At 37.1% G+C, this 27932-nt stretch overlaps 2 protein-coding genes across 6 annotated transcripts in view; one reads left to right on the top strand and one right to left on the bottom strand.

Moving 5' to 3' along the window:
* The window catches only part of LOC129939760 (uncharacterized), a 42517-nt gene extending 24173 nt beyond the window's left edge, over positions 1 to 18344 (bottom strand). For both annotated transcript variants that reach the window (XM_056047883.1, XM_056047884.1), the window contains exon 1: positions 18100 to 18344. In XM_056047883.1, the coding sequence (XP_055903858.1) occupies positions 18100 to 18152 (53 nt within the window). In that variant the 5' untranslated portion in view covers positions 18153 to 18344. The remainder of the gene's footprint in view (positions 1 to 18099) is intronic.
* LOC129939769 (FAST kinase domain-containing protein 4) overlaps positions 1 to 27146 on the top strand; it is a 63344-nt gene extending 36198 nt beyond the window's left edge. The window contains exons 1-7 of one of the 4 annotated variants that reach the window (XM_056047895.1): positions 24611 to 24712; positions 24905 to 25066; positions 25138 to 25914; positions 25988 to 26237; positions 26311 to 26579; positions 26643 to 26712; positions 26778 to 27146. In XM_056047895.1, coding sequence (XP_055903870.1) covers positions 24907 to 25066; positions 25138 to 25914; positions 25988 to 26237; positions 26311 to 26579; positions 26643 to 26712; positions 26778 to 26991 — 1740 coding nt within the window. In that variant the 5' untranslated portion in view covers positions 24611 to 24712; positions 24905 to 24906 and the 3' untranslated portion in view covers positions 26992 to 27146. Of the gene's footprint in view, positions 1 to 24610; positions 24821 to 24887; positions 25067 to 25137; positions 25915 to 25987; positions 26238 to 26310; positions 26580 to 26642; positions 26713 to 26777 lie in introns of those variants that run through there. The other 3 variants (XM_056047896.1, XM_056047894.1, XM_056047897.1) reach the window with 3 other exon arrangements.
* The last annotated feature ends 786 nt before the right edge of the window (positions 27147 to 27932 follow it).

The following is a 27932-nucleotide window of genomic DNA, read 5'->3' as shown; positions in this document are numbered from 1 at the left end:
ATATCAAAATGAAATGAAAGGTTGAAATTGAACTAAGTATCCTAAACTAAGTAAGTCCTGTCGTAATTTCTTCAATGCATTGAGTCAACAAATGACGATACCAGTCTCAGAAAAGTTATGTCAAATTCTCCAGGTTAAAATAAAAAAAAAAACGACAAAACTTGGACTGTCTCCAGCCTTTCAGAGCTTTTTCATTTTTGACATCGCCAATGCAGTGTTAAGGTTTACTCCGACGATGCAAAAAGTTTTGTTTACTTTTTTGGTTTGGCTATAATTTATCCAAAACTCGAGTACAGTTTTTATATTTAGACAGGTGATACAACAACTCACTTAATACTCTTGGACGGAATTCAAAATAGAGCTCTTAAAATCCTATGTTTACATAAAACATTTATATTTCTAGATCACCGCCACAAAGTTTCGTGCCAATCATTATTTTATCGGTATTTTAATAAACAATGCTCTAGTGAAATATCTAGTTGTATTTATCCCCTCAAACAATTGAACCGTAATTACCGTTCTTTCAGAAATACTTATCAGTTTACTTTTGAGCCCAGACATTTTCCAATCATTCTCCTCTTTCCTTATTGCTCACACCATGTAAAATCATTATAGGGGTATTTTATTTATATTTCGCTGAGTTACTACTTACTTAGGTCCTCAGACCTGTTAAGTCCGTTGGGGACCCCTCAAGGGGCATAGGGCCTCTACTACGCCTACGTGCCATCGTGTACGGTTTCCGAAAATGTGTTTCAGCTCCCTCCAACTCTTGCCTAGTGACGCTGATTCGGCCTCGACTGTCCTGCGCCATGTGCTTCTCGGTCGTCCAGCTCTTCTGAGCGGATTCCACTGCATTGCTTGGTCTGCAATGTAGTCGTTACCTTCTTGAAGCGTATGTCCAATCCAGACATCTATTTACGAAGGTTTGCAGCTTTCTTGTTATGGCTGAAGTAACCTTCCAAGTGCTGCACTCATAAAGAAGCATAGATTCGACATTTGTGCGAAACAGTCGTAGCTTTGTTCTTAAGCTGATAGAGTTATTCCTCCAAATTTTTGACAGCATACCGAACGCCGCTTTTGCTTTGCAGATGCTGCATATGACGTCTTGTTCGGCTCCGCCTTCGATGGAAACGATGGGTATAGAAAGCTCTCCACTTTTTCCACCGGTTGCGTGAAAATAATTATTTGAGAGGATGGTCGGGTTCCGAGGCTGATCATTTTTTTTTTTTTTTTTTTATAATAAGCGCACACTCAAAGGGATATATTACCCTTATTATGTAGACACAGTTTGAGCACTAGGAAAGGGAGAGAGGGTTTGAAAGGAGATGTCGGTGCACATTGGTTTTGAATTCCTGAATATTGCAATAGCTGGGAAAGACAGAGTGTGGCAAGGCATTCCACATTCGCATAGTACGGCTAAAGAACGAATCTCTGTATACTTGGCAGTAAGACCGAAGTTGGGCTCGAGTGTATATTGATGAGCATTCCTAGAAGCGCGAGTATTACGGTTGAACTGTTTAAGGAGAGGAATGCAGCTGGCTATTTCTCTAGAACATAAACCATTAAAATAACGGTAAAAGAGGGTGAGACAAGAAACATTTCGACGATGTTCAAGTGACGTAAATGATCTTATGATGGTAATATCACCAATCAGTCTAAATGCTCTACGTTCAATACTGTCCAAGAGGCTTAAGTAAGTTGCAGGAGCACCAGCCCAGATATGGGAGTTATACTCAAGCTTTGGACGTATATAAGTCTTGTAAATAACGCCAGATCAGAGGGGGAGAAAAACTTCTTGCATCGCCTAAGAAAAACCAAACATCTTGAGGCATTTTTGGCAACATCGCGTATGTGATCGTTCCACAAAAGGTGGTTGGTGATACACATACCAAGAATATCGAGATGTTCAGTTTCCTCGATGCAAGTGCCATTTATGGATAATGGCAGGGGGGGTATATTTCGCTTTAACGATACAAGACAGCATTGCGTTTTCGAAGCATTAAATTCCACTCGGTTTCTTATTCCCCATTGTACAATGCTGTTTAGGTTGGAATTTAATGAGCTTATCATATTTTATCGTTGCAGTTCAACATCCGAAAAAGGAGGTGTGAATCTGAAAACGAATATGAAAAGCTAAGAGTACTATCGTCAGCGAAACAATGTATTGGATTAGATGTTGCAGGCAGGAGATCATTAATAAAAATGAGAAAGAGTGTTGGAGATAGAACAGAGCCCTGGGGCACACCAGCATTTATTTTGTGGTTTTCAGACTTGAATCCATCCAATACAACTTGTATTGAACGATTCGAAAGGTAATTACTAATCCAATGAAGGAGGGATTCATGCAAACCGAAAGCACGCATTTTCGATAAGAGAGCCTGATGCCAAACCCTATCAAATGCTTTTGAAATATCTAGTGCAATAATCTTACTTTCTCCAAAACTATGTAAAGATTTGTTCCACTGTTCGGTGAGATGAACCATGAGATCACCAGTGGACCTATTGCTACGAAAGCCATACTGTCGGTCATTAAGAAGCTTTCGTTCTTCAAGATATTTCTTGAGCTGATAATTAATCAGCGTTTCCATGACCTTGGAAAGAAGGGACGTAAGTGCAATCGGTCGATAATTAGACGGTGAGGAAGATTCGCCTTTTTTGGGAATAGGCTGGACAAATGCTGTTTTCCATCCGCTCGGAACGAGACCTGAGGAGTAGGACAGATGAAAAAGCTTACGCAGTGGTTTTGCCAGCGATGAAGAACACCTCTTCAGAACAATAGCGGGGATACCATCCGGACCAGCAGATTTGTGTATGTTAAGATCTTTTAGGACTCTCGCTACAGTACGAGTGCGAAAAAAGATTTGCCCCATAGAATATTAACTCGCTCAAGTACAGGCGGAGTCATAACACTCGCTGGCAGCGTTGAATTGGCGGCGAACTGCCTAGCAAAGAGATTTGCTTTCTCTAAAGAGCTAACAAATGGAGTGTCATTCACAACGATCGTAGGAACCGAGGAAGAGGAAGAATTCCTCATATTTTTTACAAATGACCAAAAATTTTTACTGCCTTTGGGACATTGCAGTATTTTTTGCCATAATTTTTGGTCATGTAAAAATTTGGTCCGTCGAATATGGGCGTTGCAGGCCTTCCTGGCTTGCTTGAACTTATTCCGGTTTTCCTCAGTTGGATTGGCTTTAAAAAGACGGAAACTTACCTTCTTGACCCTAATAACCTCTTTACAGCTCGCATCGAACCATGAGTTTTCCTTAGGTCTGATGGTTTTAACCCTATTCGGGATAAAAGTTCTCATTCCCAAGAGAATCAAACTTGTGATCATATCAGCGCTGGCGTCAACGTCACTATCGAGGAAGCATAGTGACCAGTTAAAGATCCTAAAATAATTATTGAGACCGTCCCAGTTGGCTTTCTCGTATTGCCAAACGGTTCTCTTAGGAGCTCTTTCATCATTTTTGTTTTGCCGGAATTAATTTTCAGCGACACAACTTCTGCTTCTCTCTCTACACTTGTTGTCTTGTAAGCAAACATCGTCCATCGCTACCTGACAGAGCTGACCGCAGTACATCGCTCATCACCAACAAAAACAATATTGGCGACAGAATACAGCCCTGTCTGATTCCGCTTCAGATTTCAAAATCATCTGACAATCTACAGATCGTGACACTTGGATCCATCATATGTTGATTTAATAATAGCAATTAGTTTTTCTGGTATGCCTCTCCTCCGCAACGCTAACCAGATTTACTCCCTGTTAACGCTATCAAAGGCCTTCTCGAAGTCAATAAACAGCAGGTTTAGTGTTGATCGATATTCAACGCTCTGTTCAATAATGATCCGCAGGGTGTTGATATGATCAATACAAGACGATTTAGCAAGGAATCCTGCTTGTTCGGCATCGAGTGCCGCCTCAAGGTGTTCTCTGATGCGTTCCAGTATAACTTTTGCTACTATTTTGGCAACGACTGGTAAACCGCAAATTCCTCTCCAATTTTCGCACTTTTTAAGATCTCTTTTTTTTGGGAGCTTGACGATAATTACCCTTTTTCACTCATGGGAGAAGCTTTCGGTGGTACAGGCTTCTATGAGCGGATGAAGCAGTTCGATTGGTAACGTTGGCGCTGCTTGTAAAAGCTCTGCGGGAAATTCCATCAAGTCCTACCGCTTTGTTGTTCTTAAACATTTTAATTGCGGCAACGATCTCATCTTTACTGGGAGGTGCGGAGCGGATTCGGGGATTGGTTTGTTGAGGCATCGGCTGCACATTGCTTGCAAACACTCGGTTTTTCACCTTTTAACTTGGTCATCCACCTAACTTATTACAATACCGTCTACTTCTTTTACCAGGTGTTGCTTTGGGCTGTGTGCACCGGTCAGCTCTTTGGTTATTCTGTAAACGATGATGTAGTTACGCTTGTCGCGGCGCACACTGCGGTGAACTTCTCTCTTTTTCATGCGATTCGAGGATCCAGCTCGTTTCTTTCTTCCTCTTGTGCAGCAGTTATTCGAACCCTTAACTGTTTGCGTTCGTTGATCCTTGCCCAAGATTCTTCTGAAAGCCAAGTGTTGTTGCTTCCTTTTTTCCGACCGACTATTATGTCAGCACCTGAAATGAAAACATTTTTCACAGCTTTCCAATGGAGTCCGATGTCGTCATGTACTGTGCTGCTGATTGTTCTCATTTCGTGTGACAGTTGGTCCCTAAATTGTTGACGGGTTGTGGGATTCTTTACACTGGCGATGTTCAATTCGGGGGCTCGTGTTGTTCCGTTCGATCTTCGAACTTCCCTTAGTGCGCAAACAAATTTAAAAAAAAAACTATCAGCTCTCAAACAAACATTCTTTAAGGAGTTTTATTTTTATATATCCAGTATTGCAATAAGAATAATATGCAATTTAAATGTTTTTTTTTAACGTTTTCCACATAATTTATTTTTATAATTTGGGAAAAATCAAGGCGGTTCGTCCAATCACTTGAGTCACTTGAGTCTTCAAAATATCAGTTGTTTCAACTTATTTGTTAGAGTTTGCGTTTTTATACGGAAGAATAATATAACTGTTTTTATTTGAATTCCGGAAAAAATATGACTGTTCAATGATGTTAGCATCTACATCTATGGCCAAAATAATAGTAACACTCTCTAATTTTTGCTAATATTTAATAGAGTCTACCAACTTCTTGCATATTTCTTGTGGAATCGAATACCACACTTCTTGGACAATTTTCAATAGATCCGCATTGTTGGTAGGTTTATGCTTACTAACCTCAATCTTCAGTTCATTCCAGAGGTTCTCAATAGGATTCAGATGATGATTAAGAAAGCCACTCCATTACGTTCAATTTGTTTCGCTGACACCAGAGCTTTGTTGATTTTGCCGTATTCTTAGGGTCGTTGTCTTACTGGAAACGCCATTTAAGTTGCATATTTTCGTCAGCCCACGGAAGCATAACATTTTGCAGTACGTTCCCATACGACTCCTTTGTCATTATGCCATATTTAACAAATATTGTACCAACGCCCCACCAAGAACCCCATAACATTATGCTGCCACCTCCATGCTTCACGGTTGGTTTTGTGTACCACGGATTGTAAGCCTCGCACTTTGGGCGACGAACAAACTGTTTTCCATCCATTCCGAATACATTTATTTTCGTTTCCTCGCTCCAAAGCACATTCCTCCACTGCTTCTTCACCTGAATTGGGTCGTCTGTTATCTGATAATCCGCTTCTGGGTGTGTATTTTTCTTAGTAAGGGCACCTTCCTAGGAGATCGTGCATGAAGGCTAGCATCCTGCAAGATACGAAGAACAATTCTAGAACTAACTGACGTTCGTATTTCTCTCTGCAGATCTTTTGAGGACATAAACGGATTCGTTTTAGCTTTCCTCACCAACGCAACTTAGCTTTGTCTCTTGCAGTCATTTTAGACGGACGCCGTCTAGTTTCTTTTACATTTTTTAAGTTGGTAGCATTCCACACCATTCTGGCAGAGCGCCCAATGACTTTTCCACCGCTGTTATGCAGAGCTAAAATGGCTTCTCGTTGGTCTTCAGTGCAGTGCTTCGCTCTTCCCATTTCTATGTTCCAGCTGTTTGTGAACATGTTCGCCTAACTTAAGTGCCAGATACAGTATTTCCTAATTTTTTATTATTTTGGCTATGGCTGTATAATACTAGCTTGAAAAATAAAGTTTAAACTCCGTATTTTTAAGATTTCTTAGAGGTTTCTATACTCTCAGAAATATATGTAGTATGCAAATAAAATACTTCAAAAACTATTAATGATATTTTTAAAAATTAATATTCTCAATCAAAAAAACAGAAACTTCAATTGAAATTACGGAAGTATAACAAGTTTTGGAACTATCTTGAAAGTAGTAATTGTTAGAAATGTAAATTAATACAAGGTGTCTCAAAAGTAAGTTCACATTTGCTTATCTTATTACGCGAAAGCAACTATTCTGAGGGGCGCGGAGGGTATGTCAGTCGGTAGTCTGGCTCTTGGGAATTAAGTCGCTATGGAGCGTTTCTCTGGTGCGGACCGTGCGTTGTGCGTACGTGAGTTTTACAAAAACGGTAATTCGGCGACTGTAGCGCGTAGAAAATTCTGCAGTATTCTCAGTCTATTCGAGATGATCCAAACCTTTCGATTCGGAAGCGTGCTGTTGCTTTAAATGTGCACAGATCTTCATTATGCCGCATTTTACACAAAGATTTAAAGCTGCACCCGTACAAAATTCAGTTAGAGCAAGAACTGAAGCCTCAAGATGCTGGTCAGAGGCTTGCCTTTGTAAATCAGATGATTGAGCGCTCTCCAACGTTCACCAACATCTTGTTTACCGATGAATCCCATTTTCACCTGAATGGGCATGTAAACAAGCAAAATTGTCGTACTGGAGTGCAACCAACCCAAATCAAAAACATCAGAAACCGCTACATTCACCCAAAGTCACCGTATGGGCATCGATGTCGGCCCTTACTTTTTTGAGGATGGAAGGGACGCACACTCACAGTGAATTCAGAGAGTTATGTGGAGATGTTAGACGAGTTTTTCGTAACCCAACTGCAAAACTTTTCTGGGGGGTCATTCCGTAAAACGATAATCGCTTGACGATAGCGTTTCGACGAAGTCTCACTTCACGTAAGACGATAATCGTCAAAGTGATATGCTCAAAACGATAGCGTTTGCACGATAGCTAAGTAGGTATCGTCTGCTATTAATTTCCATTGACAACTAAGCAAATTGAGGCAAAAAATTTTCGGCGTAGTTAAGTTTTGTTACAAAATGAAAATAAAAACTCAAAAAAATACAATACGCATTTTTGTACATAGAAAACATAAGTAATCTCTCTTAATAAATCGAACGCTAAATGCACTTGCATGTCCATGTCCGTTAAAATGTCATCAGCATTTCAGTGAGAGTATTTTGCGAAGTATTTTTGAAAATTTTTATAAAATTGGTGATCATGATTTGCAAAATGCGTATTTATGTGGACAAATTGGAGTTATTGAAACAAAGAGATCTTATAAGAAGTCTTTGGGCGAAAGCCGCAGATTTAGTACAAGAATTTACAAACTTCCTGGAGTCAACAATGTCGGAATGATTGTCTGCAAAAGTTTTTTTAAACAGATTCTACAGGTAACTGATGGTCTGTTTACTCGTGCACTTAAGCATAGAACACCTGGAAGTGGATGAACAACACCTATTTTAGACCAAAGAGGAAGGCATCTACCTCATAAGAAGACGACCGTTGAAGCTACAGAACTCGTGAAAGACTTTATTAACAAATTTCCAAGGTATAGCTCTCATTATTTCAGGCAAAAGAATATCCAAAGAGAATTTATTGCACCGACCTTAAACATTACTTTAATGTACGAGCTGTATCGTGGTTCTGCAGAAAGGGATATTGTTTCAAAATTCGTGTTCACGAAAATCTTTTCAGAAAATTTTAATTTGCATTTTCGAGCTCCAGTTTCTGACAGTTGGAAGAAATGCGATTCTTTTAATGTAAAAATCGAGGCTGCAGATGATCCTTCTGAAAAGCAGAGAATAACGAGCGAAAGAGATTTATACCACCGAAAAGCTGAATCAGTTAGAAGTGGGATGCAGTTGGATTCGAAACTTAACAACAATGAATATGCAGTTATAGCTTTCGATTAGATGAAAACCTTGCCGACGCCAGTTATTTTCACAGGGGTAGCGTACTACAAGAGGCAGCTATGGACCTATTGCCTTGGTATTCATGACCTTATTACAAACAAATCGTTTATGTACACCTGGAATGAGGGAATAGTTTCACGTGGTCCACAGGAAATAGGGTCTTGCATTATGCATTACGTGAAAGCGAATGTCAAGTGTAAACACTTAGTTATGTATAGTGATCAATGTGGTGGTCAAAATCGGAACATTAGAATGAGCACTATTTGCACATACATGGTTAACAACTCTACCTTTGAAGTTGACCAGATAGACCATAAATTCTTAGTATCTGGTCACTCATTCCTACCATGTGATCAAGATTTCGGTCTCATTGAAAAGGAAAAGAGATATTATAAGGACATTTTTACACCTGATGATTGGGATCGTGTAATCATCACAGCAAAAAAAAAGCAGCCATTCCACTTAGTCAAATTTCATTGATCGAGAAACTAGTGACAAACAGAAAAGTATCCACGGACAAGAACTCGAAAGTTGAATGGCTTAAGATTCAATGGCTTCATTTCCAAAATGAGAAGTCATTTATAATTCAATATAAATACTCAAATAATGAAGATGTTTTGTTTCGAGAAGTTGACATTTCAAAGCGGAACTCCAGTAAATTTGTAGATGTTGAATTGGAGCCACTATATCCTGGAGGAAGATTATGTGAAGCTGCAAGGAATTCATACCTCCTATAATGCACTCGTTTTATAATAATTTAAAAACAAATACAAGAGCCGAAGATGAAGACATCCAGGAAGAAGAATGAAGATTTTCAATTGGTTTGTATAGTTTTTCAAAACGCTTTCATAATAATATTGGTATTATATAAATGGCCTAACCCTCAGTTGGTATCAATAACAAAATTTTAAATGAATTCCAAAATGGCCTAAGCCACTTTTTTTTTCTTATTTATTGTTTAAAACGCTCTTTCTGTTCGTAAATAAACGCATTACTATTAACCACAAACAAAACAAAAAATAAATAATATTCATCAAAGATTAATAAAAAAAAAATATTTTAAAAACATTTTTTTTTTAATCCTGTTTTTCTCGGTACGATTTTTTTGGGCTTAGGCCGTTTTGGCGCTGAGCGCCTCAATTGTTGTTAAATAAATAAAACAATTGTAGTTTTGGAATAGCAAAAGAGGACTTTATAATGATATTATAAACAATAAATTTGCCAGACAGTTGTCGTTCTACATACATAATCTATATACATAGATTCAATATTATAATTTGTTGTAACTATTGAAAGTTTGGAGTGTAGGAACATTGGTATATTCGACAGGCAACGATTCCTGTATCGCTCTTGATCAAAGCACTAATCTAAATTAGTTTTGGAAACAAAAAATATTTTTGAAGCCAAGTTATGTTCCCTGTGGATAAAATGAAGTCTACACTTTCTTCCCTTGGACCAAATTCGGTTTATTACTGCAGCTGATTTACAAATATATCAGACATTGGACAAACATTTTGATATTATTGTTTTATCTGCGGCGGCAACAAATTATAGCACAAAAAGTGACAATAACAATAAACATCACAAAATAGGTGGCATGTTTATTAATAATACATTTTCAAGCTATTGAACAAGCATTATCTTTCGTTGAGTTCATTTTGACATTTTAGTCATAGAATAATATACTCAACGAACTTTTACTGAAAACGATTGAACGAGACGATAGTGATAAAGTTACGTGAAGCAAATTATTGACGATATCGTTAATGATAATCGTTTTGACGATTATCGTTTCGGAAATTACGGAATGACTCCACTGGTTACAACCAAAGAACATGGTTCCAGCAGGATGGAGCAACTTCACACACGTCCAACAAATCTCTGCCTCGAGTTCGAGAAATTTTTCCGAACAAATTAATTTCCAGACAAGGTGACATAAATTGGCCTCCACGGAGTCCTGATTTAACGCCTATGGATTTTTTCCTGTGGGGTTATGTCAAATCAAAAGTTTACGCTAGTAAACCGACTTCCCTGGCACAATTAAAAGAAAATATCCGTCATGAAATGGCAGCCATCACGGAGACTACCTGCCGAGCTGGCATAGGCAATTTTAGTGCCCCACTAAATGAATGCCGAGAGCGCAACGGTTTACATTTGGACGATGTTATTTTTAAAAAATAAATTCCCAAACAGTGTACTTCAATATAAAATAAACATTTTTTCAATAAAGCTAAGACTTTTCTTTTAAAAAAAGATTTAAATGTGAACTTTCTTTTGAGACACCTTGTATAACAACTTATATGCACAATAATAGATCTGACGTCAACGACGAAAAGATAAATTAATTGATATTATATTATATTTTAATTTGGTAAATATAATTGTTGTTTAAAACAACCAAGTGAGCTGTTACGAGTTTATAACTATAAATTTACAGTGTATATAATAAAAAAAAAAAAAACAAAGAAACAAGAAAATTTTATATTGATTGAATAATTTTCAATTTTGAGAATGTACTATGTATGCTTCAAAAGATATGAACTCAATAAAGTACATTTTAATGTTTACTTTGTGTTGCAGCAAAGTCAGTCAACAAACTGGCAATTATTTTAAGTTGTAAGACGATGATAAATAGGGTAATACAAATGTAAATTTAAATTCTTATTTCGAATTTCATTGAGTGAAATAAAATAATTAAATATATGAAAATAGGTCTGTTGTGGTAATTTAGCAGCTATAAAAACAATCAATAATTAAGTGTTCCATATAAAGGTTATTGTAAAAGAACATCTGTTGACTTTTTTTGTATTATTATTATTATGGGTTTTCGAAATAAAAATAAAATAATTTAGCAAAGCTATTTAAATTGTCGATACAATAAATATTGCTTCATCATTATTTTGTATGTAATAAATTCAATAGATTAAGGTGGATGTACATTTGAGAGTAAACGTGCTGCGAGTCGCTCTCAAGCTACTCTCGAGAGCGATCTCGGAAGTGGACATAGTATGGAGAGTAGCTAGCGACGAGTTGACTTATTACTCTCGACATTCGTTTTTAGTGAAAGTCACTCGCAAGTGGATATATGTATTTACCACTATCGAGAGATAAGCTCGCGGAATACCAACGCAGTTCGTATTTTGTGAGTAGCTGTCGAGAGTATACATGGCAAGCTGTGGACATTGGGGGCAACCAATCAAGTTACTGAAAAATATAAGTATGACTTTCCTTAATTGGGTATCTTTTTTTAAAAAATATGGTTAAAACGTTTTGTATCAAAAATTCAATTTCACTAACTGACAAACGGCAAAAATTACGAAACTGTTGAGGATCTTTAATTTGAAGCTCTCTTGAAAGAGTAGACCCCGCACCGAATTGGTTACGACGACCTACCCACTATTTGACCCAACATTTTGTTTGTATTCTTTTTAAGAACAGTGCCGATAATTAAAGCAGCTGCAACTCTTCGCTTGTCTGAATACATTTCCAACTGGTAATATGCTAACATAAGAAATATATCAAGTGGAGTACCCTCAGCAAGAAAGCTCTCAATATTCTAGCAGTGAGCTCGCGTTAGCAACATTTCTAAAAGTTGGCTCTAAAATGGACAGTCTCCCGAGAGTTGCTCTGGAGAGTTAACTAGAAGAAGTAATCTCAAATGGACACGCATCTTTAGGTTAGGTTGGTAGATAGCTGTCCAGTCCAGGATGGAGTAGGACACACCCATCGTGATACTACATGAATTCTGAATCCTTCCATATACAAAGAAGGATAAGAACTGTTTCTTCATCTTTCTCATTCATACAACTTCTGCAAAAGCCATTTAAGAATACGCCTGCTTTTCGTGTAGTGTGCCGAGTATCTAGCTGCTTATCAAGAACCTTGAGCGGTTTAAATGTACAGTAGGCCAGATTTTCCTGGTGTTGCTTTTCTTTATAGCGTCTTGTTTTATCAAAAGCTCATACGTAGCGATTGGTATGCTAGAGTTAGCCAAACGTGGTAGAATGTGAACTATACCATTTTTGACGAATACGTCTCTATGGTCTGTCATCCAGCAATGCTGATTGTTAAACTACTTTGCCATTTCTATTATACTCGTAGATGAATAACAGTTTTCAATTGTTATTGTTTGTAGATACAATATCCAAAGATTTTATCAGGATAACAGATGTTGATATGACGCCATGACAAGACTTATTTTATCGCCATAAGTTCTGCCTAAAACACGCTAGAGTGATTGGAAAGGCGGAATGATACACTTTATTTCAGAAGATGATATAAAATCAATTATGGCTTCATTACTTAAGAACTTCCCTAGAAGACTAATTTCATGTTTTTGTGCCAAATTGGCCACTAAGTTTATGCGATTCGACACCGCAAGATATTTTCTGTACGGCTATGCAAAAGACTGTGTTAACTCAAATAATCCCAAACTCCAAAAGCTATAAACCAACATTACTCAATTAATTAAGTATCGATATGCCGCCGGAAATGTGCGAAATAGTTGTTATAAATTACCTCAAAATAATCGTAAACTGCAAATCTTCCGAGTCGATCATTTCAATAATATTGTTTTTAACATTTAATATTTAAGGCAGAACTGGTATAAAGTGGACGATAGAAATGTGTTTCCTATCCAGAAGTTTAATTTTAATCAAAATCATTAAAACAACGATTCATTATTTTAAGGGAATCCAAAATGTAACTAAAGTATTCCAACGTAAAACTATTTCATAAATATGTTTATTATATTGAACTTTATTTGTTAAAGTAAGTTAAGTTAAAGTAAGGTTTATTATAACAATCCAAATCGAAATTATTAACGAAACTAACATTCTTTTCAAATGTACATTCTGAACAATATAAAGTCTTTTTCGTTTAAAAGTATAGTTTGCAGTTTGAGCCTCAAAGCAAAAAAAGATTGTAGGATTGTAGGTTGAGATACATTTCCATCTCGCCTTTAACAAACAAAATTGATGACAAATTTGGATGTTTACTAACTATTTTTTTGTTAAACTGAATACGTGCATTTAGATGAACTCTGGTTCATTCAATCTTTTGCACCCGATCAGCCGTTTTGGCGGTGTCAATAAGCTTTGACTACTTTAGAAGTTAGCGCGAACAAAGGCTGCGTTTGCGTGGAAAAAATGTTTCTAGAGATTTTTGATTTGCTGGACCTGAAGAGAGTGCAGATCCCAGGGAAGAAGCTAATACCAGCCAATAGAGATCTAGGGAGGGTGTAGCCATGGTATGCTTCCTCCTCACGAAATTACTTTATTTTAATACCAAAAATCCAGAATAGATTTAAGCACTTAAGGGCAATTGAATCTAAGTAAATATTTTCGAAGATGTTCAAATGGTAGACATGTGCATTCAAGAGGGCACAAGCGTCCACAGGTTTCTCTCAAAACCCACCTCTGTCTATCAACTCCTGTTCTTCGGTTTTAACCCTAGTGGAAAGTTGTTGGCGGCAGCAAACGAGAGATTGAGGAGAGGAGTTTTCACTAAGGCACCTCTTCTTATCCAGAAGGCAGCGGCGGAATTCTCGAGATGGAATCAAAGGTGGCGTCTACTGTTCCAGTAAGTTTGAACTACTTAGTGAACACCTTATAGGGCTCCTACGAATTATTCGGATCCCAGGCCTGTAAGGAGCGGTTTATCCGACTCCCCGTCCTTGGAGTTATACTAAGGATCTGACCCTCCAGGTTGGGATTTGTACCGTGCGTCGGGGTGACTTCCTGGCCACGTAAAAACATCATAGTTGCAAAGCACCAACATGCCTCGGATACGGACTGATTTACTGTTGACAACCTACGCAAACGAATTAAGGACAATGAACTTCGGATATGCACGTGGAATGTTAGGTCTCTTAACAGAACACGTGCGGCCGAAGAATTAGCGGTGTCCCTTGACTACTATAAAGCAGACATTACCGCCATCCAGGAAATACGATGGGATGGGCCCGGCAAAAAGAGGATGAAAAACTCCGACATTTACTATGGTGACTGATACTGAGAAAACCAACAGCACTTATTTGGATGCGGCTTTGTCATTGGAGCCAAATTTAGGTAACAAGTCTTAAGCTATAGGTGCATCAACAAATGGCTAATGACCATCCACGCGCACGTCCCCACAAAAGAGAAAGATGACAACGCCAAAGATATGTTCTTCGAGCTCTTGGACAAGACTTATGAGCAGTACCGTGGCTATGACATTAAAATTCTATTAGGAGATATTAATGCCAAGCTAGGAACAAAAGATATCTTTGGTGGCACAATCGGGAGATACCCGACAACGGATTCAGGCTGGTCGATTTCGCTGCGGGACGAGACATTCTGGTAGCTAGTACGCAGTTCACACATCTTAATATCCACAAGAGGACATGGAAATCTCATGATCAATCAACTTGCAACCAGATTGACTACATTGCGATCGACGCACGACACTTCTCCAGTATCCAGGATATCCGAACATTCCGAGAGGCCAACATTGACTCGGACCACTACCTGGTTGTAGCCAAGGTACGGCTACGGATATCCCGATCCAAGCCAAAACAAGGAAGTACTGTGAGAAGATTCGACGTTAGACGGCTACAATCGCAAGAGACTGCCATGTCCTTTTCCGATCGAGTCTCTAATAACCTCCTTAGGAGTCCTATGCTTCCTGCATTAAGCGTTGAAAACCAGTGGCAACATTGCCTTGCAGCCAACAGAAAAGCCGCCTCTGAAGTGCTAGGTTTCACACGGCCACAACAGCGAAACCCCTGCTTTGACGACGAATGCCGTCAAGCGCACGCAGCGAAACAACAGGCATACAAAACGGCGCTGCACAGAAGGATCAGAGCTGCTCGCAAGCTCTACGAGCAGAAGAGGAGAGAGGAACACCGGCTTCTTAGGTGGATAAAAAGAGAGCATGAGAAGCGCGGGTCCGAGGAGATAGAGGGATGTCACAACAGGAATGAGATTCGTAAATTTTACCAAAAGGTAAAAAAAACCTCCCAAGGGTACAAGCCACGAACCGAAGCCTGTAAAGACGATCAGGGGAACATCGTAGTGTGCCCGATACATAAGAAAGGAGACCCTCTAAACTGCGCCAACTACAGAGGCATCAGTCTCCTTAACATTGCGTATAAGATTCTCTCTGCCGTATTATGTGAACTTCTGAAGTCATTCGTCAACAACCTTAACAGTGTGGCTTCAGACCAGGAAAGTCCACTATCGCCCAAATATTCACACTACGGCAGATCTTGGAAAAAACCCAGGAACTTCAAATCGATACCCACCATCTCTTTAGACAAGGCAATGCACTGTCATGCGACTTCTTTAACATCATTCTGGAAAGAATTGTGCAAAACTCAACCGTCAACACTAGAGGCACAATCTTCCAAAGGTCCATCCAATGACTCCGATACGCAGATGATAGTGACATAATTGAAAGATCAAAGAGAGATGTTAGCATCTTCTTCGACGGAACCGAAGAAGATGGGTTTAGTGGTCAATGAGGGCAAGACCAAGTATATGCTTTCATCAAAAAAGGACATTGAACAACGACGCCTTGGACAAAACGTCACCATGGACAAGGCACCGCTATTAACACATACAACGGGCCTAACGCTGAAATCAAACGAAGAATAACCCTTGAAAATAGCTGCTTCTTTGGACTTAGAAGGCAGTTGAGAAGTAAAATCCTCTCTCCAGCATATAAAATCACCATCTATAAGACACTTATCATTCGGGTGATTTTTGGTCCCGTACGCATAGATGGAGAATGGAGAAGATATAACGACGAACTGTACGGATTGTACAGCGACACTGACCTAGTTAACAGAATTAAAGTTCAACGGCTTAGATGGTAGAGCGAATGGACATCAACGCTCCAGTCGGGAAGGTCTTCGAATCTAATCCCGAGGGACGGCGCAGTAGAGGAAGACCTCGACTCAGGTGGCGCACGCAGTTGGGTAAAGACCTTAACCAACTTGGCGTGAGAAACTGAAAACAGCTAGAGGGAATGTTTTTGAAAAATGATTTTATTCATTTTTAACATTTCGTTCACCTAAATTCAATTTGTATATGAAATCTTCTTCAAAACCACAAAAACAATTATAACAAAACAAATGACACAAGTGGTTATTCTATGCCCAACCGTGCATAACATTTATTTATCAAAATCATTATTTGGGAGACATAAACAAAAAATAATATAACATTGGACATTATCAAAATTTTTGTACCACATTCGTCAAAGATAACATTTTAAAATAATAAATAATGTTCCTCTTTCTATCCCCAAACATATGGATTTTTATTGCTTCTAGTTATGAATTTAACGCCCTACAGATGGGTTCTATTTCTACATTTAAGTCAATTATGTTTACACTATTATTACTCTATCAAAGCAATTACAATGTACAGGGCTGTTTCTGTGAACTAGTTTTTATTGTAGGAGGTTCCGAAACGTGATGGAAAACAGATATTCAAAAAAAAATCCTACTAATTTACTTTTTATTGATTTCAAATTACAAAATGATAAAAAAAAACATTTGAATTTTAAAATAGAAGACTTGTATTCATATTTAATGAGTTCCCCGAACCAACGCCCACCTATTACTTAAAAAGTTGATTACTTTGTTTTATAGTACTCCATAGTTCAATAATGAAACCTCAATATTTTTAAATAGCCTATGCTTGAGCTACTTTCGTGTTTCAAAAAAAAAAAAAAAACAGGGTCACATCATTTATAGACAATTCTATGGAAAATGCTTAACGAATCGTACGTGATTTCAACTTCTCGCTAGTTTCCCTCGCACAACAAGTGAACAAAAAAAAAGAAAAAACACCTGCACATCAAACTCGCCAACCTCCTAAATAATTATAAATTTTAATCATGCTCCTTAGATCCACTCTGCCAATCCTATCCCATCCTATCCTATCCTATCCATCCGGATGTAGTATTCTTCTTCATTTCCGTTAAACCCTCTCCTCTTTTGCAAGAAAAAGAAAAACTTAAACCAATTTGTCACCTTTCACTCCATCACCACTGCCGCCGCCGCCTCTACATTCTCTGCTCATGTTCAGCCCACCACCTTTCATTTCCATCGAACTTTTTTTTATATTTTTTATCATCCACCACTTCAATTGAATTTTAGTGGCAAAAACGAAAAATAATAATAACAAAAAGAAAATATAAGAAAAAACATCAAGTGGTAAATGGTTGCACAATTATTTGGTTATTTCTTGTGTATCGTTGTTGTCGTTGTCGTCGTCGTCGTCACTCCATTCCATCACTCACTCACGTTAAGGTCTTTTCTTTGTCGACGAGATTCATTTTGCTCCAAGCTTTTTGTTGTTTTTCAAGGTTTTATGAACCGAGAATTACAAAAATTGCTTTCATTTTTTTCTCTATTCGGATAGATCAAGTGCACGAGCACCAGTTCCAGTTGTGCCAGAGGAAGAGTGCGCTCTGTACTCTCTCCGTTCAGCCCATTGCCAATGCTCGTACACAAAAATCTACCACCTCACCCATCCATCTTATACCCATTGCCATATCCATAATCACGAAACGAACGAACAATTGAAATATAAAAATGCTTGCAACATAAACAAAAGCATTTCTCTCTCTAATTAAATTTAAACTGAGGTTTTTCAATGATGCAATTTTTGGGGAAAAAAAGAAGAACGAAAAACTCGAAACATGACCATGGAGAATAATTTTTGTTTCTACTTCTTCTTCTAGTTTTAAGTTTTAGATTTTGGTTGCGGATGCTGTCACAGGTTTTGCTTTTTTGAGGCTCAATAAGAAAACACACAAACTTTTGGGTTAGGGACTTTCAAGTGTTGCAAAAGCTATTTGCAAATAATTTTTGCAATAAATGAATTTGCCAATAAGTCAAATGGAAAGTTTGTAAATTTAATTTTTCACTTACACTTTGTCTGCTAATTCACGCACTTTCCACATACTTATGAATTTGTCAACCATTTTCACTAGTTTTTGTTTTGATTGAAACACAAATTAGATTGAATCACGAGTGTTGGTTTTTTGGTTTTATTTTTGTAGCACAATATTGAAATTAAAATAGCAAAAACTTTGGGAAAAACGAAAAAATTCCTTCACATAAAAACGAAAAACTTTTTAGTGATGATTTGGCTGCCGTCACCATTCAAAAACCAAAAAAAGTGATTGAGTGATGTGAAGTTAGTTTGAGTTGAATAATTTGCATGAAATGTCATTAAGGTCGCTGCACATTCAAAAGTGGGAACAGTTTAAATTTGAAGTGTTGTGGTTTGATTACATGAAGAGAGATAATTGATGATTTTTTTTAGGAGTAAACTTTTATTTATAAAACATTTTGGGGCACGTTCCATCTAGAAAATTAACAAAATTTGGCATCTATTCCATTAAGATGTCATTTTGAATTTAGCTGTTAATCTTTATATCAAGAAATTGGTAGGTAATATCAGCAGAGGGTCATTTCTTGATCTGCGAAGTAATGAAGGGCATTTCAGTTTTCACAGGGATTTTAAATTTCATTGTTTCATAAAATTGTTCGTATGATTTTTTTATTTTATTTTACAAGCTGGATTTAAAGAAAAATTCTCAACAACAGACCACTTACAGACAATGATTATGGTTATAGGAAATGTAATGAATTTATACTGGTTTATTTTTTCTTTATTGACTTTTGAGCTTTTTACTGCGTTGAACACGAAATGATATGGTAATCCCTGAAAAATCGAAACTTGAACCCAAATATACACCCTTATCACAAGCTCCCTCGTAGCAAAGTTCCGAACGTTTCGTTCCACTACGAATACGAACGAATTCATATCATAGGCCTCGAACGAAATGTGAAAAAGCATTGCCACACAGAAACCATTTATTCGGACTTTCGGAATCAGCTGGTAAACGTCAAAATGTGAAAATCAAAATTGAAATTTAATCTTGGATCTTGCTGTTTTTGTGTATTTTTTAAAATGGATTCATTTGCAGTCGCTATTTTTGCAATTAATGAAGAAAATTTGGAACAAAAACGCGGATTAAAAATACAAAGAAAAATTTTAAGGGATGCATTTAATCCATTTGACAATGATGACAAAATGTAAGTAAAATTTAAATCTATCTTCTTAAAGTGTATACATATGGTCCATATCCAGATTCAGAAAAAAACTATAGTTTGAACAAAGCAGCATTTAAATATTTATTGGAGGAGCTGGATCAAGAACTGGACCCGTGTGTGTTCTCATTTTCAATCACACCTATCAGCAGATTAGCAACTGTGCTCAGATTCCTGGCAGAAGGAGGGTATCAATACGGCGTAGGAAAAGACTTTGAGACTGGAATGGCACAGTCTACGTTTTCTGCAAACCTGAAAACAGTGTTAAATGTTTTAGAAAGAAAACTGTGTCCAGTATGGATTAAACTGGAAATGACTGACGCTGAAAAACTTGAAGCTAAACGTGACTTCTACTCCAAAGCAAGATTCCCAGGAACCATCATGTGTGTCGATGGAACACACATTAAAATAATTGCACCAGTGGAAGAAACATTTTTATACTACAATAGAAAAGGATACTACAGTCTTAATGCTATGGTGGTATGAATAAAATGTAAAATTTTAGACGGACCTTTTCGCAGCATTATGTAAATTAAATGTACCTTCCTCCAGCTGCTGGCATCCTTTACAGGTGGACCAAGGCTGTTTAGTTCTTCTTTTACTGTATCCCAAAAGGCGGCGACTTCCTCTTTTGTTGCTTTTGTGTACCCTTGAGCAATTTCAGGGTTTTCTTGGAGCAAATCCAATAGCCGTTGGTACTGTGTTTTGTTTGTAATTACTTTTTTGGACCTTTAAAAACAAAATATATATATTTTTCACAATAATTTTGTATTTGAACTTACATTTTTGTCGATTTGTATCCATTTACTTTGGTAGACAAAACTGTTGTGTCTAGTTTTTAATTGTTCCTACAAAAAAATCTGTTCGTAGAAAAATCTGTCAAACTTACTATTCATTCGGGGCTAGTGATACCAATTTTCAGAACTCCGAATTTCGTAGCAGAATTTTTCGATACGAACGGAGCTATGATACCTTTTTTCGGGATTCGTAGTACGAATCTATTACGTCGGGGCCTGTGATAAGGGTGATAATAATAAAAGTAAAGATATGCAAAAGCATCACGAATAAAAGCGGAAGCAAATTTTATATAACAAGAGGAGTAAGACAAGAAGATCCACCCTCAATACCTTTATTTAGTTCAGCCCTAAAGACATTTCCCAACAAATTAACTGGACGACAAAATATGGAATAAGGATATGTGGAGAAGTTTTTAACAATTTAAGATTTGGAGACGATATAGAGCAGTGAGTCTAATAATATGGCCAGGGACTGTATATCTGCTGCTTTCTAACGATCCTTACTAACGGACTACAAATAAAGATCTTGACTGCAAAAACTCTTGACCAGCTAAGGATATGTCAGATCAAAATGAAAAGGAATATCCTGAGCATACGACCAAGTCAAAAGATACGAAATGAAGATATTTGGAATAGAACCGAAATTATTGACGTCAAAAATGAAACAAGAAGGCTGAAATGGAGCTGGACAGGATTTAAATCTAGACTTCAGGACCAAATATGGACAAAAATGACAACGAAATGGAGACCAGAGAACAAGATACCAACAGAACGACGAACGAGTCACGGTCTATTAGAAATAAGTACAAATTGTTACAACAAATACGAAATTACAGACACATCAAAAGCCTTGGGGGAGGCTTATGCCATGCCAACAACCAACTATATTTACTTTTAAAATTATAACTAATTATTTTATTTTTAAATTTAATGCAATTTTAATTTGTAAGTTTTCGAATTTTAACAATTTTTTTCTTTTAACGCTAAATCTTAAGTTTATATCGAAAATTTTCGAAACATAAAATAAAATTATAAATATGAATGTAATCAACAAACTGTGTCAATAGAAGCTTATAGCAATAATAACAATAATAATAATAACGGATCAGAGACGATAAGCAGAGACATATGCAGCTTGAAGAAATATCAACCTACCATCTGACATGTGATCAAGTCAAACAAATCATCTCAAAGATCCATAATTGGAAAGCCAGGCCCGGATAAAATCCAAAACTTCTGGCTCAAACGACTACTTTCTGTGCATGAGAAACTTACTAAACTACTGAAGGAATGTATCCAGGACCCAAAGAAATTCCCAATTAGTCTCTCCAATGGTATTACCTATCTGGTAGCGAAAGACAAATGTTTCAACGGTAACCCTGCTAAAGGTCGCCCAATTACATGACTGTCAACTATGTATAAAATAATGACAGCCTGTCTCAGCTACCTTATTAACGATCACCTGATACAAAACCACATCATCTGCGTACAACAAAAAGGGTGTAGTAAATACGCTAAAGGGTGTAAGGAACAACTAACCATAGACCAGGTCATACTAGAACAGACAGACAGAACAGAAATCTACATGCATGTTTCATAGACTACCAAAAAGCATTCGACAGTGTCATACATGCATAGCTGGCTCATCGAGGTCCTAAGGATATACAAAATACACCCAAGTATAATTGATTTCCTCCAGCATAACATGGCACACTTGCTAAGAAATATCCAAATACCCACAAAAACAGGTACGGTAAAAACAACAGATATCAAAATAAAATGTGGAATCTTACAAGGTGATTGTCTATCGTCCCTTTGGTTCTGCATTGTGCTCAACCCTCTTAGCACCCTGCTAAAGAACAGCAAGTGTGGGTACAAGATAAAAGGAAATGCTAGTCAAGATACACTTAGTCACCTACTATACACTGATGACCTTAAAATATACGCATCAACACGACAAAGATAAGAGCAGTTAATACAAATAGTCGCAATGTTTAGTAATACTATTAATATGAAGTTTGGCTTTGAAAAATGCAGGACAATACATATCAACAGAGGAAAAACGACTAACAGCGAAGGGCAAAACTCAGACACCCACAAAATCAAGCAAATGGAAGAACAAGACATCTTTAAATATTTAGGAATGCTCTAAAACAACCGCATAAATAAAAGAATTGTAAAAACCAACTTAACTATAGAGTTCAAAGCACGCAGCCACAAAATTGTGAAGGCAAATCTTAATGGTAAAAACTTAATAAAAGCCATCAACACATACGCAGTCCCGATACTCACATACAGTTTTGATGTTATCAAATGGACAACTACGGAGATTCAATCGCTCCAACAAAAAACCAGGACAATGCTCACGGATTATAAATTTCACCACCCGAAATTATGTTGCGAAAGGATGATAACACAGTGAAGAAAAGGCGGAAGAGGCCTCTTTAACCTTCAAATCATACATGATAAACAAATATAATCCCTTCGGGACTACTTCTATATGAAAGCACAAACATTTAGGCTCATCAAAACAATAACTTAATGCCTCTGAATCTAAATGGCAGTTTCTAAAAACAATCGGAAGACAGATATGTAGTGGAACAAAACTGGGCGATAAAACCTATCCACGGGCGGTACTACAGGTCAATAAAATCTGAAAATGTTGACAATCTTATGTCATACAAATGGCTTTTAAATGGTAACCTGTATGCCGAAACTGAGGCCTTTACGATTGCCATACAAGACCAGGTAATACAAACGAAAAACTACAGAAAAACTGTCATAAACGACCCCAATGTCACCGATGACAAATGCCGAAGATGTAGGAGCGAAGTCGAAGAAATAGTCCACATCATATCTGGATGCAAACACCTAGCACGAACCGAGTATACAAAAAGACATTATAACGTAGCGAAGATTCTTCACAAGAAACTTCTCGAAAAGTACAAGATCCTATCTGAAGGAACACCTTATTATGAGTATAGCCCGCTAACGCTAGTGGAAAATGAAAACTTTGAAATCTACTATGATCGTACAATATACTCAAATCACACAAGACTCCATAACCGCAAATATATCACCATCTTGAAAAAAGGGCGCATGGGCTACTTCATTGATATATATTAGTCCCAGCAACGAGAAATACTAGTCGCACATACGCTGAAAAATGCAGTGGATATGCTGAACTAGCAGTAGAAACGAAAAGGAATTGAAATCTAGATGAAATGAAGATTATAATCATAAGTGAAAAACTGAAGGCGTGATCGATAAAAATTTAAAAGGAAATATCAACACGCTCGGATTCCGACAACCATCATAGATGCAATGTAGAAGTCAGTGATCATCGAAACCTGTCATATTACAAGAAAATTAATGAACATTAATTGAGAAAAACCCCACGTAATACATTTTGTAATGGGCCAAGGCCTCCAAAATGTATTGTAACGACCCAATAAGGAGACAAAATCAAAAAAACAAAAAAAAATAATAATAATATGAAGATCTTCAAGTTTTCCCTTTGACATGGACATAACCCATTTGAAGTTGAATCTGGGGATAATGTTGTTAAGCTTCACCTTTTCCCAATAATTGTAAATGCTCTTGAAAAAGAACATTAAACGTTCGATTGAGCTTCCTTGCCTTGTGTTAATTAGCTGTGTGCGTTGTGATTTTTTACAACATGTAATTTTTAACGTGTTGGAAGATATCTATGTGGACGTTGGATAACGTTTATTTTCAATCAAAGGTATCTCACAAGCAACGAAACAATTGCAATTTTCCAATTTTAGACAGTGTTTCTTAAACAGATGATCAAAAATAACCACCGAAACCTTGCGATTAGAACACTTTAGACTTTTTTATTTTTAAGCGATTGCAAGATTATGTCCACGCGAATACTTCACAATTAATTCAAAACCTTTAAAATATAATTCATAAAGCCATAAAGGAAATACAGCCACTGTGCCATTATTATTGCTATACATTTATAATAAATAAATTAGGTGGCTCAACAGTCCGTGGAGAACCAGGGCCTAGTGACTTACAACTCTCAACCATTCCTGTGTGCGAGTAATTACAGGGATGGAGGGGACCTACAGTTTATATTCCGAATCCGAACTGCTAATTTGAGAAAGCACTTTTTCATGACAAGAATTAGTCTTGGAGGATTTGTCAATTCCTCGCAAGAGGCAGTACCCATGAAAAAAAATTTAGGTGGCACAGGCAGGGATCGAACTCAAGATCTCTCTCATGACAGTCCAACGCACTAACCTTCATTCCACGGGTACTACTTGCTATAAATTTGTCTATACTATAACATTTAAATTCCTTCACCCACTCTATGTTTTTTAAATGTCAAAACGAAATTCCTACTAGAGAACCCTATATTTCTTGAAAATTATACCTTTCGCCAAAGTAGAAATTCATTTGATTGATAAATACCCTTAGATCTGTTTTTATTTTTCCAACTCCTGGAACGCACCTCGAAGTTTTTCGAAATAAACATGCGTCGGAATGACAGCTGCTACTTGTCATACTTGTCATCTTGTGTAGTGTAGGTTTTTATTTTTTTTCCACTTTTGACATCTTTCTTTACCCGTGAGCTCATTGGAAATATTTTTTAACTCAAAGTAAATTATTTCAAATTTATTAGCATTGATTTCAATAAATAAATACAAAAAATGGAAAAAATAAATTCAATCTACAAAATAAACAACAATATTCTTTTATCTTAAATTGTATTACACTTAAATGAGAGAATTCTCACAAAGGTTATGTAAACTTGCGGCATCACATTGAATAGATTCTCTTTTCTCTTACAGAAATGTTAGGGCTCCAAAGAATCGCTGGTGGATTCTCCACCCGTTGGCTGCGACGTTCTTATAGTTCGTCGGTTAAAACTGCTACCATCGGCTCCACCACACCGACAACTTCTTCTTCGGAGGCGCCAACAAGCGCAGACGCAAGTGAAAAGCCTCCCAAAAGTAAGTAATGTGATGAAACTTTATTCAAAGTCAGCCTGATTATCACACAAAACTGTTCTATATAAATTCAGGTAGAATTGTCGCAGCAGCTTTTGAATCTTTGAAGGAAGATGACAACGCTAAACCAGCAGCTGAACAGGCTGGAACTAGCTCCGCATCCGCAGCTGCAGTTGCTGCTAACTCGGCAAAGATCAACAACATCGACGAACGGATATTGAATGCAAAAACCGTAAACGGTTTGCTGTCGGTGTCGGAGAACAGCACGACAATCTCACGAAAGCACGCTCTTAAAATTGTCTCGATCTTAGCTGAATGGAGCTCAGCGAATCGTGTGCGTTTATCAGAATTCGAGAACGATTCTCGATTTATTAAGGTGTGTAAAATTTTGGGCAAAAACTTCCCCAAGAATGGAAACGTTTTGGCAAATTCAACATCAACATCAACAACCTACAACAACAATAACAACAGCAACAAACGCATATCCGGCTTCCGGACAGATGATCTGAATACGGTACTCGGTGTGGCCGGAGATGATGAAGCTGCGAAGCTTATTGCTAGCATAAGTGTGCCCCAGATGGTGAAAGTGATGAGCACATTGGCACAACGCAAGCGACGCAGCACACCGCTATTGCGATCCTTAGCCTATAACATTAGTAGCAGCACTGATCCGTTAGATATCAAGCAAAGTGCTGATGTTCTTTTCGCTATGGCGAGCTTAAATTTCCAAGACTCCGTGTTGGCGGCAAAGATTTGCTCAGACATTCAGGCAGTCCTTCCAAAGACCGACAAATCAGCTGTTGTCGGTTCGGTCCTAACGAGCTTGGGAATATTAAAGTACCGAGACTTGGGTAAGTTTTAACTTTCAATTTCAATTCAAAACCATGAAACAGCTTTTACCATTTCGAACCTTCCTTTTAACAGATGTCTTGGAAGTCCTCACCCAATGGGTATTAAAAAATAGTGAAATTTGTCGGCCACAGGACTTAAGTGCATACTTCATTACTTCAGCCATCTTAAACTTTCAAAGCACCGCATCCGATGAAGTTCGATCGAAACTTCTTAAAAGCCTAGTCAAAGAAGACTTTACAAAAAAATACGACTGGTTAAATCATGTTTGGGCATTGGGGCTGCTAAATTTAGCAGATTCATCTCTTATTGAATCTGTTCTAAGGTAAATATAAAATCGGCACAAAATCGAAAAGAAAAATTCTTATAAATGTTTTCATAAAATTTATAATCTAAAGTGATAAGTTCATCGAAGAGTTAGGCACTGAAATGTCCGGTCTGACCCCAAATGCAAAAATGAAACTACTCAACTTGAACAGCATTGTACAGATCGATAAAAAGCAAGTAACTGGTTTACCAAAAGACAGTTCCGTATTTGATTTACAAATAGCTCATTCAAAATCCAAACAAATTCAACTCAATGCAATGATGGACGCTTTAAAGAGCCTCTTGCCATCGAATAATCATGTCCAACCTCTTGTAAATACAAGAATGGGATTTCTAATAGGTTAGATAACATTTAACTTTATTGACTCAAACCCTTTAAAGCTTTTTTTGAAATACTTTACAGATGCTTTGTGTGCATTCGATGCGAAAAGGAATCCACTGCCATTGGACAAAGAAAATCCAAATTCCATCAAGTAATTAAATACAATTTTAAGTTTCGTTATTTGTTTCTTTAATTAATTACTATTTTTTCTTTCAGAGTTGCTTTAATGTTAGTTGATTTTCACGACATCTGCCACGGACCACATCGATCAGTTAGCGGCATCACAAAGCTGAGCTTTGATTTGTTAGAGAAGAGTGGTCACAAGGTACTACCAGTACCATACAATGAATTTAGTGTAAGTGACAAACTCCTGAAGCGAGTGCAGTATTTGGAAGGGAAATTTAAATCGATTATAAGATTAACAAACTGAAACAATTGAGTTGTTTATTATTTTGGTTCAAAACAAAAAATGTTCACTCGCCTAGAGGAGGCACATAAAAACAACATATTGTAATTATTTTTAATGTAGTGTTAAATTTTGTTGAAAACATAAACCAGAACAAAATACAACAAACATAAAAGTTTTATTTTTATTTTGAATTCGAAAAAACTACAATATTATAACTTCGATTTTTAGGTTTTACATAATTGATTTAAAACATATTTTACCTCCATATCTTTACTCCGAGTTATGCATTTATGAAGGTTAAACGATTGGCGTAAACAAACGCGTGATTTTCTTCTAATAGGCTTCGGGCAGGTGCAGAAGAGAAACGAAAGCATTGTACAGATTACTCTAAAGTTGTTTGTTAGGCAAATATTGGCCTTATTAGGCTTGTTGAGGTTCTATGTATAAAATAATTAACATTAATAATCTGCTAAAGCATTCAAATGAATGCAAAATGATGGGTTAAACCTATTAACTCTGGACACTGCTTTAAACTAGTTTACATTTTTTTGTAATTAAAGATAAACTAAGTTTCGCACGACTTAGCAGCTGATTTGTTCTGGTTTTATTTATTGGTTTGTCTGTGCTTATAGATTTAACTTTTGCTCTGCAAATGCCTTTCTGGATGAATTCTCTGGCTTTTTAGAAAATCAGAAGTGCAAAAATCTGATTGTGGTCGGTGATTTGAACATTGACCTTCTCACCACCTCATCTGAAAGTGATAGTTATCTATCACTTACAGTTGGGTTCATAAAAATAGCAGTGCTGGTCACATTTTTTAAGATTGCCAATTATTTAAATAACGGAAATTCTTACCAACAAAATTACCATGTTACTTGCATCTAACGGTCTTTCGTTTTCATATTAGAGACTTTTAGCTTGCAGTTATACCCTACTTTTCCCGGTGAACACTCATTATTTCA

Source organism: Eupeodes corollae, chromosome 1 (genome assembly GCF_945859685.1).
Source record: "Eupeodes corollae chromosome 1, idEupCoro1.1, whole genome shotgun sequence".
Lineage (NCBI taxonomy): Eukaryota > Metazoa > Arthropoda > Insecta > Diptera > Syrphidae > Eupeodes > Eupeodes corollae.
This window is presented reverse-complemented; position numbering and strand designations above follow the sequence as displayed.